The sequence below is a fragment of the Danio rerio genome, chromosome 6 (assembly GCF_052040795.2).
Source record: "Danio rerio strain M-AB ecotype USA chromosome 6, GRCz13ab, whole genome shotgun sequence".
NCBI classification, from domain to species: Eukaryota; Metazoa; Chordata; class Actinopteri; order Cypriniformes; family Danionidae; genus Danio; species Danio rerio.
In genome coordinates this window covers 51,857,501-51,877,403 of record NC_141026.1, presented here as the reverse complement: position 1 = coordinate 51,877,403, position 19,903 = coordinate 51,857,501, and the positions used below count along the sequence as shown (strand labels likewise).

Below are 19,903 nucleotides of genomic sequence, written 5' to 3'. Positions count from 1 at the left end.
GGCTACTTCCAGCAGGATAACGCGCCATGTCATAAAGCGCAAAACATCTCAGACTGGTTTCTTGAATGCAAAAAATAAGTTCACTCTACTCAAATGGCCTCCACAGACACCAGACCTCCATCCAATAGAGCACCTTTGGGATGTGGTGGAACAGTAGATTCACATCATGGATGTGCAGCTGAGAAATCTGCAGCAACTACATGATGACATAACGTCATTGTCTCTGAGGAATATTTCCAGTATCTTGTTGAATCTCTGGCATGAAGGATTTTTATTTTTTTTTTTTAAGGAAAAAGAAGGTCCAACCCAGTACTAGTAAGGTGTACCTAATAAAGTGAGTGTAGTTTTGTTGTATACGTTTTGACTGTGCTCGTACTGGAAGCATAACATTTTTCATGCAACATTTTTATTTAGTTATTTGGTAACTATATTAAACTTTCTTGTTAAAATTTATTTAATGTATTATTAAACTGAAGAACTGCAGAAAAGGAAAACCCAAGCATAAAATATTGGTAAAAGAAAAACATCACCTTTCGCTAGTGCAGAAAGACAAAACACCAAATCCTCCCTTTATATATATATATATTTGTTTTAATTTCATTAAAAACCTGGTCAGCTTTAACAGAAGGGTCAAATAGCATACAGTAGTACCGTAATGGCAGAAAAATATTAGAAATTTCACACTGGATTTCACGCCAAAACCATGAAGAAAACCACATGAAATGGGTTTAAGCCTTGAATGTGCAGTTACACCATCTTCTAAAATAACACAAGAATAAACTCTCTCTGGATTTATAAAATAACATGGTCAACGTCTGCATCATTTTACCCCCGTCATACAGTAGTGGTGCAAACACCCTTCACAAAAACCAACAAGAATTGATTTTTGAGAGGACTGAAAAAATGCAATACACAAAAAACAGAAAAGACAACCTATAGGCTTTAGACACGGCTACTAACAGACGACAACAGAACTCCATAAACTGTACACATATGTGCAACTAAAATAAATAATTTCATCTTGTACAGGGAACAGTAGTCGTACAGTCAGTCAGCAGAGAGGTGACTGAGCTTCAGTCCGAGAACGACGATCAAAGTTCAGTTTAAAGCTCAGACTGATACGGTAGTGACAACAATAATCAATGAAACATGGACGAGCAAAGCTTTAAAAAAAAAACAAAACAACAACATCCAGGATTAGCGCACAGATGTCCACTCTTTAAGGCAAGGAATAAAGCAAAACTCCTGACTGAAATGATACTGATATCATGACAACACTGCCATTAAATGCAGACACACTGTAACATTCAGTTCATTCAATACCTGCTGTCAGAATCCCAACGCTATACATTTCACCACATAGAAAACAACTGTTAGGAAAAAGACTATGGTTTGAATAGGTGATCCTCAGTCTTTAACTTCCTCAATGGCTTTTTGGAGTGTCAGTGCTTCACTCTCTTTCATGCACACACAGACATGCACACATTTGTGGAAAATCATTCTGTGACATCGTCTTGGGCTCAAATCACACACACATCCTTATAAATAACCACAGTCTGATTGAAAGACAGCTTTCCAATGCAAAATGCAATAGAAAAATGCAAAAATGACACTAACTGAAGCCAAGTATGTTGGAGAATCTGTTGAAAACATGTTAATTGAACAACCTTCAAAGACACATTTATACTAGAGTCTCCATTGTGCATTTATTTAAATGCCAATTGAACTTAATGCCTACTAATGTCTCGTTAACTTGTCCTAATATGAGTCCAATCAAATTTGTATCATGGTTATACAGTACAAAATACTGTAAAACTGCAACCTTTTTATTATTGCTAAATTTTATAATGCCAATCGAGATGGGAAATGATTAAACATCATTTAAATTGTATATAGGAAATATGAAAATGTATAGTTATGTGCTTGAGTAAAACATCAGCTTTCTTTTATTCTGTAAACTACACTCAGATTATTTCTGCTGCTTGTTTAAATATATTTAAAATCAGCTGAATCAACAATTCGAGTTTTTTTCGAATATGCTTATAGTTTTTTTTTCAATCCATTTAAATTTGTAGAAACAAATAAGCTAATTGATTTGTGTTGGGACAACATGAAGGAACTGTGGAACCCTGCATTTTTTATTTAGAGTACAGATGATATTCCTTGCTTTTTGTTAATTTAGGGTGTTTTCACACTAGCAATTTTGGTCCACACCTGGGGTTGTTTGTCGTGAGAGTATGGTACGTTTAGCTAGTGTGAACGTTGTCTTCTAATCTTGGGTGTGCACCCGTGAACTGTACCTGAGTCCGCCTGATGGTGCTTTCACACTTGATCTGAATGCCTGGTCCGAACCAAAGTTCGATAGTCCCCCCTGGGCTGGTTTACATTCACAGTCTTTTTTCCTTCTGAACTCTGGTATGCTTGTGCCATCAAGCTGGAGTTGTGACTATATACAGCTAAGTGATGGCCATGAAAGCAAAGCACCAAAAATGGAGGCGTCCGCATATCACTGTTGTTTTGTTTTTACCAAAACCAAAATATAAAGAGAGCGACTTGCATCTATCTGCAGCTGCTGTAAAAAACATTCAGAACATGACGTGATGTCTGCAGAAGTCGTTTTTGGTGGAGACAAGCAGACATTATCACTGTTTGCACTGGGTCAGTCCTGCTGGTCGCCAAGTTAGGTGATACACAAACAAAAACACACAAGAATGAACATTATAAAAACTAAAGTTTGTAGTACAGTTGGCGGTTCACTTTCGTTATTTGGTACATTTGCATTCACATCAGAAGTGAACTGTACCAGAGTTCGCACAAACCGTACCCCAGACCACCTCTTTCAGGAGGACTCAGGTACGGTTCACGGGTGAGCATCTGAGTTCAGAAGAAAGCGTTCACAATAGCTAAATGTACCATACTCTGACGTCAAAGGAACCTGGATGCGAACCAAAAGCGCTATTGTGGAAGCACCCTGAAAGAGGTGGTCTGGGAAACGGTTTGTGCGAACTCTGGTATGATTCACTTCTGATCAAATAACGGAACAACAAACCCTAGTTTTCACAATGTTCATTCTTGTGTGTTTATCTGTGTATCACCTACCTTGGTGACAAGCGAGAGTGACCCAGTGCAAACAGTGATAATGTCTTTGTCTCCACTTCTGCAGAAATTGCGTGATGTTCTCAATGTTTTTAATACTTTTTGCGGCAGATAGATGCAAGTTGCTGTATTTTGGATTTGATAACAAAACCAAATGATTAAGTAAAAGCAAAACGACCGTGATATGCAAACATCCCCATTTGGCGCTTTGCTAGATGCAAACGTACCAGGGTTCATAAGGAAAAACGACCACAAACTAGCTAAACGATGGCAGATGTTTCCATTTGTTTACAACAACAAATGAAAACATCTGTCATTTTAGCCAATTTCCTGAAAATGAACTTTAAATTTCCTCTAAATGACAATACATCAATATAAAACGTCTAGAATACAGTAAATATTAATTTTTTACTCAAACACATACCTAGCAAACCCATACAATCCAACAATTTTCAATTGGTCTTTTTTCCAGTTAAAATAAATACGTCTATACATGTTAATCTGATTATATGCATGTTTGAATTTGAAACAACATTTCATATGAAACATGACCTGGATATTCTTTTGAAGAGATTTACCCAAGCCAATATGATGATCTTGCAGGAGAGATCTTCTTATCTTCCCTCATCAGCTTCCTGTTTACTCCTCAAACGAGATGACATAAGTGGCTGAGATAAACATGCTGCCGTTTCGCAACCCCTCTCTGAAATGCTGTGCTTGTGTTTGGAGGAAAAAAAAGGTCCTCTGAAAGGATCCTGTGGGCTAACACTGCCTCTCGCTGTAGAATTAAACACATGATCATCGATTAAAGACGCTCCACTCAGGGGGCCAGCAGGGGGAGTCCTTACAGGCTTCATCTTGTGGTGTAGCGTTTCAAATAGAAGCACCTTCTGTTTGATGAATAGTCCACACTTAAATAATGGTCTAACATACACACTCGCGCACACAAATACATCCGTTTTCTCATCCATACTGGTAAATCCCTCCTAGAGGCCATGGAATGATTCAACTAAACTTGGTCCCGAACAGAATAAGTATTAGAACGACAACTATGACGAAGAGAATTAAAATGACCAACATCTTGCGGTTCTTCTTCTGATACTGTTCAGCCTGACAAAGAAAGGAGAAAAGATGAGTGTGCTTTTGCTCTTTGTTACATATTATTACTTTTAAATGACACACGGATATTGCAGAGTGATTTAATATTGCAAGCAAAGTAAATGTAAGCATTTAACCCTTGATTTATTGTTTAACACGTTGTCAGGGCTGATAAGAGCCTCACCTTTTGTAACTGCTGGAGTCCCTCCTCTGTTTTCACACAAGACTGTTCCACATTGAAGTCGATTCTGTCAAGGACTGTACCCTGGATTTAATTTGCCATGATGTTAATGCACATTTTAAAAAACGTATTAAGTATATACACTCACCGGCCACTTTATCAGGTACACCTTACTAGAAGCAGATTGGACCCCCTTTTACCTTCAGGACTTTCTCAATCCTTCGAGGCATAGATTTAACAAGGTACAGGAAATATTCTATTCTAAGCTACTACGGACTCATGGAGTACATGAAGAACCGTTCACTGCCTAGACAGACAAAGATAACCCTCTATAAAGTCATGATTCGCTCATTCCTGGCCTTTGGTTCAGAAACGTGGACAATCACAAAAGCCATGGAACAAAAGCTCTTCGTTTTTGAAAGAAAAATTCTGAGGAGAATATATGGCCCAATTAAAGACAATAATCAGTGAAGGATACGTCACAACAATGAGCTTGCAGCCTTGTATAAGGAAATTGATATAGTTAAATATATCAGACTTGCGAGGCTAGGGTGGGAAGGACACGTCATATGTATGGACGAAAATTCCCTTCCAAAAAAATCTTCAGCACTGACCCGGTAGGCAAAAGAAAAGGAAGGCCCATACCAAGATGGCGAGACTGCATTAGCAGTGACGCCAATGTTTTAGGAATAAGGAATTGGTGGGAAGTTGACCGGGACAGAGAACATTGGCGGAAATTACTTGAGGCAGCCAGGATCCAGTAATGGGATGTCGCGCTAAGGATGATGATAATAGGAAATATTCCTCAGAGATTTTGGTCCATATTGACATGATAGTGTAACTTGTGTTGGTCTTTAGATGTAAACTTTCCAGTTCTCAAGAAGTGCAGTCTCGTGGGTTCTTTGGCTTAGTTGCAAAGAGGACATACGAAGCTCTATCGGCAGGTATTTACCCGTGATTTATCAAACATACAGGGTGAACATCATAAATCGGCCACAACAGATTACCTTGTGCAATTTCTCTCTCCCTCTGTCTCTCTGCGCGCATGCGCGTGACTGATACTATTTCCGATCTTATTTAAAGGTACAGAACATTAGCTTCATATTAACTTTTACTCCCTACAATAGCATCACGCAGTTGCTGCAGATCTGCCGGCTGCAAAACCATGATGTGAATCTCCCGTTCCACCACATCCCTAAGGTGCTTTATTGGATTGAGAACTGGTGACTGTAGGGGCCATTTAAGTACAGTGAACTCATTGTCATGTTCAAGAAACCAGTCTGAGATGATTCACGCTTTATGACATGGTGCGTTATCTTGCTGGAAGTAGCCATCAGAAGATGAGTGCACTGCTGTCATAAAGGTATGGACATGGTCAGCAACAATACTCAGGTAGGCTATGGTGTTGACACAATGCTCAATCGGTACTAATGTGCCCAAAGTGTGTCAAGAAAATATCCCCCACACCATCACACCACCTCCACCACCCTGAACCGTTGATACAAGACAGGATAGATTCATGCTTTTATGTTGTTGATGCCAAATTCTGACCCTACCATCTCAATGTTGCAGCAGAAATCGAGACTCAGACCAGACAACATTTTTCCAATCTTGTATTGTCCAATTTTGGTGAGCCTGTGCAGATTGTAGCCTCAGTTACCTGTTCTTAGCTGACAGGTGTGGCACCCGGTGTGGTCTTTTGCTGCTGCAGCCCATCTGCCTTAAGGTTGGACGTGTTGTGTGTTCAGAGATGCTCTTCTGCAGACCTCAGTAATAACAAGTGGTTATCTGAGTTACTGTTGCCATTCTATCAGCTGGAACCAGTCTGGCCAGTCTCCTCTGACCACTGGCATCAACAAGGCCCACAGAACTGACGCTCACTGGATATTTTGTCTTTTTTGGACCATTCCCTGTAAACCCTAGAGATGGTTGTGCATGAAAATCCCGTAGATCAGCAGTTTCTGAAATACTCAGACCAACCCATCAGGCACCAACAACCATCCCACGTTCAAAGTCACTTAAATCACTTTTCTTCCCCATTCTGATGCTTGGTTTGAACTGCAGCAGATCGTCTTGACCATGTCTACATGCCTAAATCCATTGAGGTGTTGCCATGTGATTGACTGATTAGAAATTTACATTAACTATCAGTTGGACAGGTGTACCTAATAAAGTGGCCAGTGAGTGTATATGGAACTGTCTCATTTAAACCTCATTTAATAATGTTTATCTATTAATTACTACAGGATGATATTAAATGTACAACATAAAAAAATGAACAAATAATATAATAATAAAATCATCCAAATAAATTATGTTTGTATAAAATATAAAATGGTTTATCAAGAAGCACACTGACCTGTTCAACAACCATTCCGGCAAGATCTCTGAAGATCTCGTTAAGGTCAGAAATGGATTGAACAATTTGTCGAATTTCTCTCTCCCGCTCCTCCACCATCACCGTGTTCTGTTGAACCAGCACGAGTTGGTCATCTGTAAATCCCTACAAAAGAAGAAAAAGACATTTCTGCAGTCAGATGTCAACAGTGCACTCAAGTACACCTAAATAGAAATGTTCAAGATAGTTTATTATTATTCTTATGCAACAGGCGATATCCATTACACTTCTATAGACTGTTCACTCTATAGCCTCTTTCACACAGCACGTGCAAGAAGAGAGTAAGCAGCATGTGATTTTTTTCAGTGTCCATGTTAACAGATAGGAGCTTTCATGCAACACGCTCAATTAAAGTGACAATGCATTGATAGACCAAAACACATTGAACGACAGTAAAATTAGCATTTTTCCCAATAAATGCATCGTTCATATATACTGATTTTTATACAGTCAATCAAATGAACTTATAAAAATAAAACAAATGAACTACTTGTTTTGGCCCGAACTACAAAATCAAGTTTAAAATAAATTATAGTACCAGTTTTGCTTAAGTTGCACACTAGTTTGATTATGTATAAATATTATAACATCTATACAGCCTGCTGACAATCTTAAATAAATATGCCATGATAATAAATAAATAAAACCCCATGATATAACAGGCAACTGTCTTCTGAGTGCACTCGAAAAGACATGAATGACACACCTCATAGTAAAAGTGAAAAGTGTTTTTAGATGGATTGGATGTATTAAGAGACATTTAGAAACAAAACCGTGTAATTATAACTCTTATTAATTTGTGGTATCGAACATGTTTAAACTAGATGATATCTACTTCCAATAATAATGCCAATTACAGTCATCAGTAGTTTGATAGACTGATACCTAAGGCTGATATATACTTATGCATCAAGCGCATGTGTATGGTTCAGCGCAGCCTTAATGCAGTCACATAGCAGTCACCGTGGCTAAGGCGCACCTCTGAGTCGCAACAGCCGTAGAGAAAGCTTTGTGATTGGTTGCAGTGATGAGTGTGGGAGTTGTTGAGAGCCACAAGCTCGATAAAGCGAGTGTTTACAAGTTTCAAATCCTGTGAAGGAACCTCAGACGGGAACTGTTGTTTTGTGTTTACCTTATGATTAAAGTTGCTGCACATCCTCCGATTCCCGCCTCTGAATGAGTGAGTTTTAGCTACTTGTACATTAAAATATCATCATCCAAGAAGAAACTCGACACATATGAACATAAAAACCTACTGCCAGCTAGAGTTTCTTACGTGTTATTGCAGAGCAACACAAACAGCACACAGAAGTATAAATGCACGACTACATGCAAGGCATTTGCTCTAGGTCACACTGAAGTATAAACCAGCCTTTATGTCCACCAATAAGTAAAAGTTACTTCTATGCATTTATAATATATGCCACGTCACAGCGAGAAAAAAAAAAAAAGTTTAAACAGCAAAATTATCCATTTATTCACAAATTTTCTTTTTGGTTTAGCTCCTTTATTAATCAAAGGTTGCCACAGTGGAATAACCCACCAACAAAAGTTGTGGTCACACTGGGCTTTTCCTCCCATAGACTTCCATTCAAAGCAAGCGAATGCGTCAGACCGGAAACACGGGGTCATGCGTCAAGTTTTGCAGGTTGCTGCGATGCAGAGTTCAAGCTTGGTGAACTCTGACCTGCGAAATCGCTTGCTTTTTAAAAGTCTAATCATCTTGTTTAATCCCGCCCCTTTTCGCAGCGCTGTACAACAGAATTGCTCAAACTCTGGTGTGACGGCAACTTTATCCAGCATATGTTTTACACAGCTGATGCCCTTCCAGCTGCAACCAATCACTGGGAAACACCCATTCATTCTTATTCACTATGGACAATTTAGCTTACCCAATTCAAATACAGCGTATGTATTTGGGCTGGGGGGAAACCGGAGTATTAAAATGTAATTAAGGTCTTTATTCCCCCTTACCCGGCAAAATTATCGGCTGAAAGGCATTTTCAGGACATTTCTATGTAGTATACTTATTTATACTGTGCTGCAACACTGGTAAACTGACGCCTCTGGACTCATTTACTTTTACAGTCAATAAAATGTGGTTGTTTATTGTCTCTTTCTCTTTTAATCTGTATAAATATGAGTTAAATTTAAAGAGTCTTGCAAAATTACTTCATATTATTTAATAAAATAATAAATAATTATTATAAACATTGCGTCCATATGAAATACCTCAAATATCCTTTGAGGAGGAAGCGAAAACACACTTCTGGATTAAAATGCAAATGAATTGTGTAAATCAATCTTACTCTGTCATATAGTGCGATATCTTCATCCTCCTCCACAAGTGGACCGGAGTCAAAAAAGTGCTTGGATCTTTCTTCACGGTTCTTCATACCTGTAAACGGAGGCAAACACATGTCAATGATTTGTCATGAATTAATAGTATTATGCCAAACTAAAGTCTAAATAAAACCAAAACCGCATAAATAATGCTGTGTATTTATTTAGATATCGAATTATGTTGTGTTTGTGTGCATTAGACCTACGCTTCAGGTATCCGGACTGGGTGTGTCTGAAGTTGAGCGACAGCTCTTGAAGGCTCTGAGCCAATGAGGAGACCACATTAGTCAACAGCCTGTTCTCTTGCTCTGTACAGTGATAACTCTGAGTCTGCAGTCCCGTCACGGCCCGCTGGCACCTGTGAAACATCTATACACACACACACACACACACACACACACACACAATCTACAAATGCTGAAAATGCTTTAGTTTAATGATGTGTGCAATAATTAACTGCAGCAGTTTTTCTTCATGTCCCCTTTAACCTCTTTGGTTATAACAGATGCCACTGTACTATTATTAATGTGTGTGCGTGTCTGTATGTACATGTTTATGACATATCAGGAAACAAATCTGTATAATGACAGGTATTACAAGAAGGTGGTGCATTATGAGGACTTTGCTAATGTCCTCATTTCTCAAAAAGCTTATAAATCACATAGAATGAGTTTTTTTAGAAAGTAAAAGTGTACACAATTTTCCTGTGATGCTGTGTTCACACCAGACGCAGAACGCGCGGATAAATCGCGCTATTCGCACATAAATAGCCGCATGATCATTTGAGTTTACTCGCTTCATACGCGCGTCAAACCACGATTCATTCGCGTGTCAAATTCACATCAGAACAGACGCGGATTCGCGTGATGGGCAGGGCTTCTGTCTGCCCGAAGACTCTAGCTTCATAGCTAAATGGCTAACATAGATTTTATGAAGAAAATAACAGTGTTTATGTGCTTTATGAAGACTGAAAAACAGCGTCGATACGTTTAGGGTTGTGTCTGAGTCCACTACATTCTTTCAGAGGTGCATCCAGCTCTGTGAGCTCATAAACTCCTCCAGAAACTTAATCTGGATGACAGAGGCTTTCAGCGGTGCTTCTGACTGAGCCAAGCCGAGTTTGATGAACTGTTGTCAGTAAAGGCTGATAGATTTCCCAAGGAACACCGACAACAGGTTCTACGTCACAATCACGCCCCCACAAGAGCAAGCTTCTGATTGGTTAACGCAGCGCGAATGTACGCTGAAGTTAAGATTTTCGAAATCGAGAGATTCGCGCGAAACGCTCGTTAAGCGCATCAAACGCGCAAAATGCTCAATTCGCCCTGCGTCATTCGCGCAATTTGCGTCATTCGCGCGTATCGCACCGCAGGATGTCTATTCGCGCGTTTGCATTAAATTAACATGTAAATCACCCACGCTTGACGCGCGTGCCGCGTCTGGTGTGAACGCAGCATAAGAGTTGGGTTTAGAGGTATGGTGGGGTTAGAGCAATAGAAAACACAGTTTGCACATAAAAACAATGGAAACCTATGAAATGTTCCCACAATTGACAAATACAAACCTGTGTGTATTTATGTGACATACTATTATGAGGGATGTAAACAAAAACAATGGTCCCTACGTATTACCTGTTTTACATTTTTAATTCCTATAGCTTTAGAGAATCCAAAAATTGATAAATAAATAATAATAAATAATGTTATAATGGCTGTTTTGAGTTCATTAAGTTATGATTGAATTGCTTCTTGTTACAGTTATGATATAGTCTGATAACAAGCAGGAAATATTCATGAGCCAATGACATGACCAGATCGAAATGGTCTACAATACCTGTGTGATTTCCTGTGTAGTGATCTCGATGGCATGCTCCTCTTCACTGCTGTCATCCAGCGTGGGCCGGTTCATGTGTTTATCGTGCAGACTGGCCAGCTCCTTCATCTTTTGACGAATACGTGTGATTTCATACTGAATCTGAGGGAACAAGGAATTCACTGTTCACTCTCTACAGAAAAACTAAGGTAACAGGAACACTCCAGTTGAACTAATACATGAATGTTAATGGATATGAATATTAGTGATAGAATGTGGAGGTTTGCATCTGGTTTCAAAATGCATTTTTCATTAATCACATCACAAGTGGTCATTTCAGATGCATTAACTGAGGCAGAGCTTAAAGAGAGTTCACCCAAAAAGGAAAATGTACTCATTATTTACTCTCCCTCAAGTGGTTTCAAACCTTTCTTTCTTGTTAAACACAAAAGAAGATATTTTAAAGAAAGCTGAAAACCTGTAACCATTGACTTCCATAGTAGGAAAAACAAATATTATGGAAGTCAGTGAATACAGGTTTAAAACATTCTTCAAAACATCTCCCTCGGTTCAATAGAAGAAAGAAACTTATAAAGGTTTGAAACAAGTAAAGGGTTTACAGAATGCAAACATGGATTGACAGGGTTTACAGAGTTCTTAAAACCTTTATTAATTTACCTCATCCACTCCCTCCACCCATTTAGGCGGGAGTCTCTTTGTGACACCGATAGCAGCCTCTGGATCCAAACTAATACCCGACACCAGGGCCATACGGTCATCTGCCAACTAAAAGACAGATAGAGGGACAAGCAACAGCAGATTATGCAATGGGTACTGAAACTTGCAGATTATGCTAATAATATGTAAATATTCTCATGAAAAAGTCAATATTAAACAGGCCTGTAGCCAGGAGGGGTTCGGGTGATTCGAAAGACCCACCCCCCTACTGACAAAGTTTAGAATTTGGCTGCTATACAAGCTCATTTGTCCCATTTTGACAGTATGCCTTCATAAATTGTGAAAATAACCAATAGAAGAAGGCTTTATGACAAATGTAATTTTAAATTATTTAAATGAACAAATTCTGACTGAGGAAATGAGCTGGCCAGATTGTTTTTCGCATAAAGGCTACAGTTTTTAATTTAAAATAAGTTAACAGATTCCCAATTAGTTTTTTTATGATGGATGATGATGATAAATTTGTATTTTAAAAACAAGCATATTTTCATATTTCTTTGTTCAACATTTTTTTAATTAAAAATTCTAAGCTCATCACATTATTTGTAAATTATAATGATCTACAATTTAAATGCACATTTGTAAATAAATACTTTGTGGTAAATTAATATGGTTAGCAAGCACTTTGACAAAAATGTAGATTACAGGTGTAAAATCCAGTTCCTGGAGGGCTGCAGCTCTGCACAGTTTAGCTTCAACCGTATTTAACTTACCTGATTAAACCTGATTGAACCAACCTACAGATAAGTATATTGAAGCAGGGTTGGAACTAAACTGTGCAGAGCTGCAGCCCTCCATGAACTGGATTTGACACCTGTGATGTAGGGAACACTTTTGTTGCATCAAAAAGTGTGATTATTATAATCACCATCCGACAAGCTGATCCAGCAAAAATGTGTTTAAAATGTCACTAAAATGCAGCATTTAAACCTCAAAATTTAAAAGCAAATGAGGCAATTAACTGCAAAAAGCTCCACTATTTGAGATAACAAGAACTCCCATTTTCAATAGACTGGCTACGGGCCTGTAAATCAGTTTTTACTAATATTAGAGGTAGTTTTAATATTAACTAGCAAATATTAAGTTATTAACTTTATAGTATAAGTTTTATAATAAATTAATTAAAAGTACTAAAAAGCAAGTCAACAAATTTCAGGAAAAGTAAAAAAGAATAATCAAATAATTTGACAAACTTGGATTGCAAGACTGATAATATAAACATTATTAAATACTATATTAAATATTTTATACCAAATAATAATATTGTACCCAGATAAATGGCTGAGAGAGAGGACATCTGTGAAATGCATTTTTTTAAAGGTTAAAAAAAATTGGATTTTGTTTATCATAGTGCCTTACGATTTGTCACAGGTTTAAGTGCGCACACACGTCATTGTAATTTATATAAAATTAAATAATGGACCTCATTACAGTCAAGGAGAAAACAACATATCTTAGTTTTTATTTTTAAAGCTTTAGTTGGTAAAGTACCACAGTATGTATGCATGTATATGTATATATATATATATATATATATAGCACTCAAATACTTAGAATACCAGATCGGCAGATATACTCAGGATGCCATTTTTTCAGAGTTGGGTCGATCAGCATTCTCTAATGCCAAGTTTAGATTGCATGATTTTAGCCCTGATTTTGACTCGCCAACAAGTTTTGAGAAGTCGCAGAATGGAATCACAGGCAAATCGGTGTTCATTCATGTGAGTGATAATCACTCAGTGTGATCTATCAAAGACGCGACCTGAGAGAATCGCAGATGAGTCCCCGATACCTGTGAGATATTTGGCATGCTCAGTACCTGGAGCTGTCGGTGACTTAAATCATGCCGTGAGAAATGTGTTTTGACTGAAAATAACATTGGCGATCACCTATAGCCAATGAGAGCAGCAATCACTGGTATTAGTTAAAAACATTAAAAAAAAACTCATTTTCAGTTTATTTGGACCCAAGAAATGGAGGAAAAACTAGTGGAAATTTGGCAGAAGCATCTGTTTGATGTGTCATCTGAGCAATATCACAACCGTGTCGAAAAGTAAAAACGTTGAGGAGAAATTGCTAATTCCCTTTAAAGCCAGGTGAGCAAAATAAGCACTATTTCCCACCGCACTAAAGCCTTCTTTTTCCATTATGTAGTTAATAATGAAAGCTATATTACATGACTTTGCATTGTTTCCATGTCACTTCTCGCATGTGTTTGGTTGTGAGAGGTAGTTTGGACGACGTTGTCGGCGATTCTTCCTATTTTCAAATCATGCAGTGTAAACCGATCCATCCTACAGTGTAAACAAAGCACCTACGGAAAGCTGCCTCATAGTCATGCAGTGTGAAAACATCAGCGACACGACGGCTCTTAAAATCATGCAGTCTGAACTCGGCATAAGTATGCTCAATATGTATGGGATGAGATCCAAGATATACTACATTTGAAATCCATACCACCTAACGCTATATTAAAAATATTTTAAAGACTGTCCATCTAGAACAGTGCACAGGTTTTAACAATTGATTATGGTTTATATTATTTTTGTGTGTGTCTATGTATTTTTTGTCCTATGCTGGCTGTCTTGACCAGGACTCCCTGACAGAAAAGATACTGTATCTCAATAGGACATTCCTGGTTAAATAAATTAATAAATAAATAAATACATTAAAATAATAACTACAATCAAATCGTTAAAAAAACACAATAAGGACAAAAAGTGAAAGAAATAATAAAAATCTAAACGGATCCCTTTCTGAGCCCCGCCTTAAATTACTTAGAGTACTTATTGACCAATCCCACCTAACAACAGTTGTCAGCAAACCAATTATATATATTTTTTTATTCTAATGATGGCACATTAAACAAAAAAAAAATTGTACGAAAAATATGACCAAATGCTAACACCTGTATACTGTTTATTCAGTATTAGTGACTGTAATAAAAGCATACCGAACCGTACTCTCAGTAAAAATAGGCCAAAAGAGTTTTCTAAAAAAAAAAATCTAATTATTTCTAATGGGGCGGGGCTTAGAAAAGATGTGTCTCAATGTTAAATGCAAGGTTACCTCATCAAACTCCTAATGTGATTGGAAGAGCCAAGTGAAATCCCATCCAACCAGAGGAGAAACAGAGGAGGAGAGGGACATGAGGAGTGAGAGAAGAGTTGAGCCCAAGACAAAAAGCAGTGATCAGCATCAAAAAGACAGAACTGGACAAACCAGAAACAGAAACCAGTAAATTGCTAATTGTTACTTAATTACAGATTACTTCATTTATATTTAATACAAATAATAAAAATGCAAAGATGCATATGCATTAAAATACAGTATTTTTCGTGATTTGTCCACTCCAGCTCAATAATTCCTAGAACATCTCAACTGTGCTACTGATTCATCAATTCCCTATTAAGATATTTGAACTACTGAAAAACAAGGCAGTTTCTGATATTAATGAATTCATCAAATTCAAAGCAAGATCAAGCTGAAAGATAATCATAATCATATTTTCAACATCAACGACTTGTGAAATGTACAGCAGAAAATTCAGTCAGGATTTTGCAAAGGAGTGCAAGAAGTGCTTAGACAGAGACCATGAGAAGAGCAAACACATAAGAATCAACATGCAAGCAGATGGTGAGGAATGAAGCCACTGCACCAGACAAAACACAAGCAGGCATGATGTATGATTGCAGTGACGTCCGTGCTAGTAACTTTATCACTCTTCAAGATTGCGTTGAAAGAAGTACAAAATCTGTCTGTCAGGACCCAATTACTACAGTAAAGAGATATTTAAAAATAAAAATAAAATATCCAGATAGCAGACCGCCCACCAGCATCAGAGAGAAAGAAAAATGTGATGCATAGCTTATCTGTAGGAAAGATCTGTAAAGGATAGGGAGACAAAACACTGCTTTCTTCTGGAGTCTCTTTTTAAGAAGTAGACTCTAGTATATAGCGCATCAAAGCCATCATCGCTTCTTTCCATGTCAACTTCTGGCATTAAATTTAGCAATAAGAAATGCACCGCTACTATAGTGTTTTAAAAAAAAAAAGGGAATTATTGTACTAAAAAACACTTAAGTCAAGTAAAAATGTAGGAATAAAATGAATACATTTTACTTTCTATGACATTCGGCAACATTTGTTATGTATAACAAACGTAAACAAATCTAAATTTTACAGTGACTGTATATTCCATGAAAGTAGGGCTGCACAATATATCGCTTCAGCATCGATGTCGCAATGTGTGCATCCGCAATAGTCACATCTCAGGATCTTCAATGTTGAGTTGAAATAATAGTTGATTATAATTAATGCAGTGTTGAATTATAATGGACTCTTTAAAGAGATAGTTCACCCAAAAATGTACCTTTAATCACTATTTTCAAAAGTTTCTGTGTTTCTTTTTTATGTTGAACACGAAAAGAAAATATTTTAATAACTAGGGTTATTATTAGGTGATATTATTAATTAATCTTACGATACTATACCAGCTGAAGTGTCACGATACCAAGTAGCATTGCGATACAGTAATTAATAACTCAAAATAAAGAGAAATTGTCAGAAATACTATATATTATGTTATAATAGGCCTACTTGAATGTAATTCATAATTTCCTTAAAGCCAAAAAGTATTATTTGCACCTCAAGTTTGTTCATTTTTTTTGTGTATTTTGTAGATAACTGGCCAACAAAAACACATTAAAATAAAGATACAAATTATACCAAATTAAATCTGTTACAAAAGAGCACTTTTCCAACAAAATTAGGCTATATGACGTGGTCAAAAATAGTTTCAATGTTTCCTGTTGCTATTTTGGGTTTTTCATCTTTGTTTTTTAGTCCTCTCAGGAAACAATTCAAAGTATTTCAAAATTTCATTTTGTGAGTCGTTCTTTTAAAGAGATTGTCGTGGTAGCTAATCATATTAACAGGAACAGAAATGAACTGATTTAAATGTTTATTCAAACTGAAGCGTTAGGAAACGTGCAACAGGCTACCATAAAAGGCGCATTTTTGACACAGTTTGGCAATCTTAAAGGGCTCTACAGACTATTAAAATAAACGGTTTATTGTTGCACAAACGTGCGAGCGTTTTATTGACTTTTCCACATGCAACGTTGTCTATTGTAGATAAACCATAAATGACGATACTACCGTTTACAAACTACAGTGGCACAGACAGTATTTTGAATACATAGTATAGCGATAATACCAAACCGTGCAACCCAATAAATAACTCTTACACGTTTGAAACAAGTAAAGGGTGAGTAAGTAATGAGTACTTTTTCATTTTTGGGTGAACTATCCCTTTAAGGCCTCTGACTGTGTAAACTTTTTAACATTTCAGAGTTTAAAACATCCAGCCACAAGAAAAGTTAGTGTTTGTAAATTTATTAACGATTACATTATATGGAATAAAGACTATGCAATGTTGACTGTTCAATTATCTGTACCTGAATACTGTTAAGACTCTCCAGAAAACTAGAATTCACTTATATATTTGCTGTATTTTGATTACCTAAGCTTGTAAGTTATTTGTTACACATTATTCGAGATCCAATCACCCCAATTAAACTAAAATGAGGAATTCTTTCCAAATAAAACTGTATTCACGTAACAAAATACAAAATATCGCAATGTTAGATTTTCCCAATATCGTGCTACTGTGATTGAAAGCATGTGAAAAGTTCATGTGTATGCTTTAGATCACAAAGAAAAACTATTTTAACTCACGATGACTCACTGCTGTTGAAAAGTTAAGGAACTTATGAAAATGTATTTATTCTTGCGTTGAGCAAGGATGAATTAAACTAAAGCAATTCTAACCATGGAATAAATCAATATTTCAAAATGCTATCAACATTAAACAGTAGCTTAAACTGAATTTGAGTACACCATTCAGTTCTGTATTTTCTAACAATGGTCATTAATGATTAATATTTTAATTCTATTTTAAAAAGTAAACATACATCATCATACAATAATATGTACTAGATATATCAGTTAAAGAGCGTCTCCACATTCTTATTTAGCTTCAGACAAACATAAATGCGCCTTCATACACGAACATATAAGCTGTATACTTAAGGAGTGGGCGTCATATATGAAAAGACGAACCAATGATCTAAACTAGCACGACCATCACCTTTTAGTCATGTCAAAGGCATTCTCGTGTGCTGAGGTAAATCAAAATGCGTTGGTTTGACGGTCAGCTAGCAGGTTCACACACACCTTCCAGCTCCTCTCACAGCAAACAAAACAAGTTGAGGTTTGTTGGACAACTGACAGCGCCGGTTGACATCAACAAACATCACTAGCTAGGGTTGTTTTCTAAGAACAACTAGCTAGAGTTGTTTTCTCTGAATCACACGTACACACACACGCCAAAACAATCAATTCAGACAATGAACGTTAGACTCACCGCAGCATTGCTACGTGTATTCAGAGTACGACGGGGGTCGTATGTACTCACTTGCTCAGCCAAAATCTGCCGGTTTTGGATTGCATTGTTCCGCATTAATAAGAAGGCATCGGTCAGTCGCCGAGTTGCCATGGCTATGCAATAAAAGGGGAGCGAAAAGTGAAATAACTGCGGGCTGCCTCGATGGCTGTCTCTAGATTAGTTACTCAGCTCGTCGCCAAGGCAGCTGCGGCTACTGAACTAGCGGGCTAGCCTGCAAACCGAGCAGCAGGCTCGCCCACTGACCCAGCGCCTCCGAGCTCGAGAGAGTTCGGCTCTTTTTTAGACCAACGCAGTCCCGAGTCTGTATCCCGTGAAGTACCAAAACATTACAAGGCCGAAACCCCGAGTTTTCCGCTCGGTTTGGGGAGCAAATGGATCATGTCTGTGACTTCCGTGACGTGGAATACGTAACGTGACCTCACGCCGAAACTTCCGCTTTGGACAATGAATATGCAAAAATCGAATTCAGTATTAAAATACTTAACCTTTTCATATTTGCAGCTTAATGAACCTTTTAGTTTTATTAGACGACAGCAGTTTTGTAATATTTAAGAATTAATTACATTCGAATTTTATTTTATTATTTAAAAAAGCAACAACATGCAAAAAAAAAAAAAAGCCATCAGCCTTTAATTTTGTCATAGGATCATGTATTAGATTAGATAGTATGTTAGATTAACAACACAGACTGATTTTATAGCACCAGGTTAAACTTTCTGACTCCTTTATGGTAATCAAATACATTAAAAATAAATACAGGCCACAACTGAACATTGAGGATGATCTTCAACATTAAACCAATAGACTTGTGCTGGTGTCCACCAGGCTCATTGAGGTGAGATTAATGTTAAATTAAACAAATGAATCAATGATTATTAAATTATAGCCTATGATTGTTAAGACTGTTGCACTTTTTATGTTGGCAATATGCTCATGTTACTATAGGCCTGTTGTTGTGTGTGCAACATTTGTATATTTATAACCACCTCTGAGAAATATTGGGGTCGCGAGTCACAGGCATTGTTTTTTTGGGGCTCGGGGGCTGAAAAGTTTGGGAACACCAATTAAAACATCCTTAGCATGTAGTAGAAATTTAAATCACAAGTGTTTTTAAAAAAAAGACTTAAAAAGTCATACATTTGACATAGTGACTGACACCTGCAGAAACCATGGTTGTGATGTTCCATTCCACTGGATTTTTATAAATATATGTTTTAAAATACATGACTCTCTTCTTTTTTGTACTATTATGGTTACATCAAAATTAGTAGACTAAAAAGTAATAATTATTAAGCCAAAAAATGTAAAACCCAATTATGTATACACTATTTTTTTATAAAAGAACATGTGCAAATAAAAATACACATTTATGTCTTCGCAGACTTTTCGTCTTTGCATGAACTTGTGTTGTATTCCAGCTTTTCTCAGTCGCTTTTGGTACATTTCTCAGATTTGAAATTTACAAAACAGTAAGTGCATTTCTCAAAACAGCACATACAAATGGCAAAACAGCATGGATTACCCGCAAAAGCCAGTCTCTTGCTTAAAATCTTTAGTTCATCTCTTAATATGTCAGTGCCGACAGAATGACAAGTCCTTGTGTACAGATAAGACAAATGACTTACTCGTGTTGTCAATATAACTGTACTCTGTAGGGATGTTCTGATATGGCTAATTTAGTTAATTTTATTGCGATTTGTACTGTGATTTGTTGTCAGATCATGTCATTGTGATACAGAAAGGAAAAGACAGCACTGCATAGAACAAA

General features: G+C 37.1%; 1 protein-coding gene and 1 long non-coding RNA gene across 23 annotated transcripts in view; both read right to left on the bottom strand.

The window, feature by feature from the left end:
- Positions 1-19,903, bottom strand: part of LOC147843665 (uncharacterized) — a 628,067-nt gene that overhangs the window by 292,073 nt on the left and 316,091 nt on the right. The window lies entirely within an intron of this gene.
- On the bottom strand, positions 570-18,557 carry stx16 (syntaxin 16). 22 transcript variants are annotated; one of them, XR_015494184.1, is made up of 10 exons: positions 18,094-18,557; positions 14,736-14,878; positions 11,607-11,714; positions 10,950-11,090; positions 9,323-9,485; positions 9,083-9,171; positions 6,735-6,878; positions 4,379-4,459; positions 3,162-4,206; positions 570-2,654 (listed from the first exon to the last, which is right to left on the bottom strand). XR_015494184.1 is itself a non-coding variant. In XM_087258085.1 (9 exons), exons 3-9 carry the CDS (start codon positions 11,697-11,699, stop codon positions 4,102-4,104), a joined length of 816 nt encoding a protein of 271 aa, XP_087114211.1. In that variant the 5' UTR covers positions 11,700-11,714; positions 14,736-14,878; positions 18,094-18,557; the 3' UTR covers positions 570-4,101. The 22 variants fall into 22 exon arrangements, 6 of the variants coding, with proteins under 6 accessions (XP_087114211.1, XP_087114212.1, XP_087114209.1 ...); XR_015494179.1 differs by lacking the exon at positions 14,736-14,878 and having other exon boundaries at positions 570-2,834; positions 3,062-4,206; positions 18,090-18,557; XR_015494182.1 differs by lacking the exon at positions 14,736-14,878 and having other exon boundaries at positions 3,156-4,206; positions 18,090-18,557.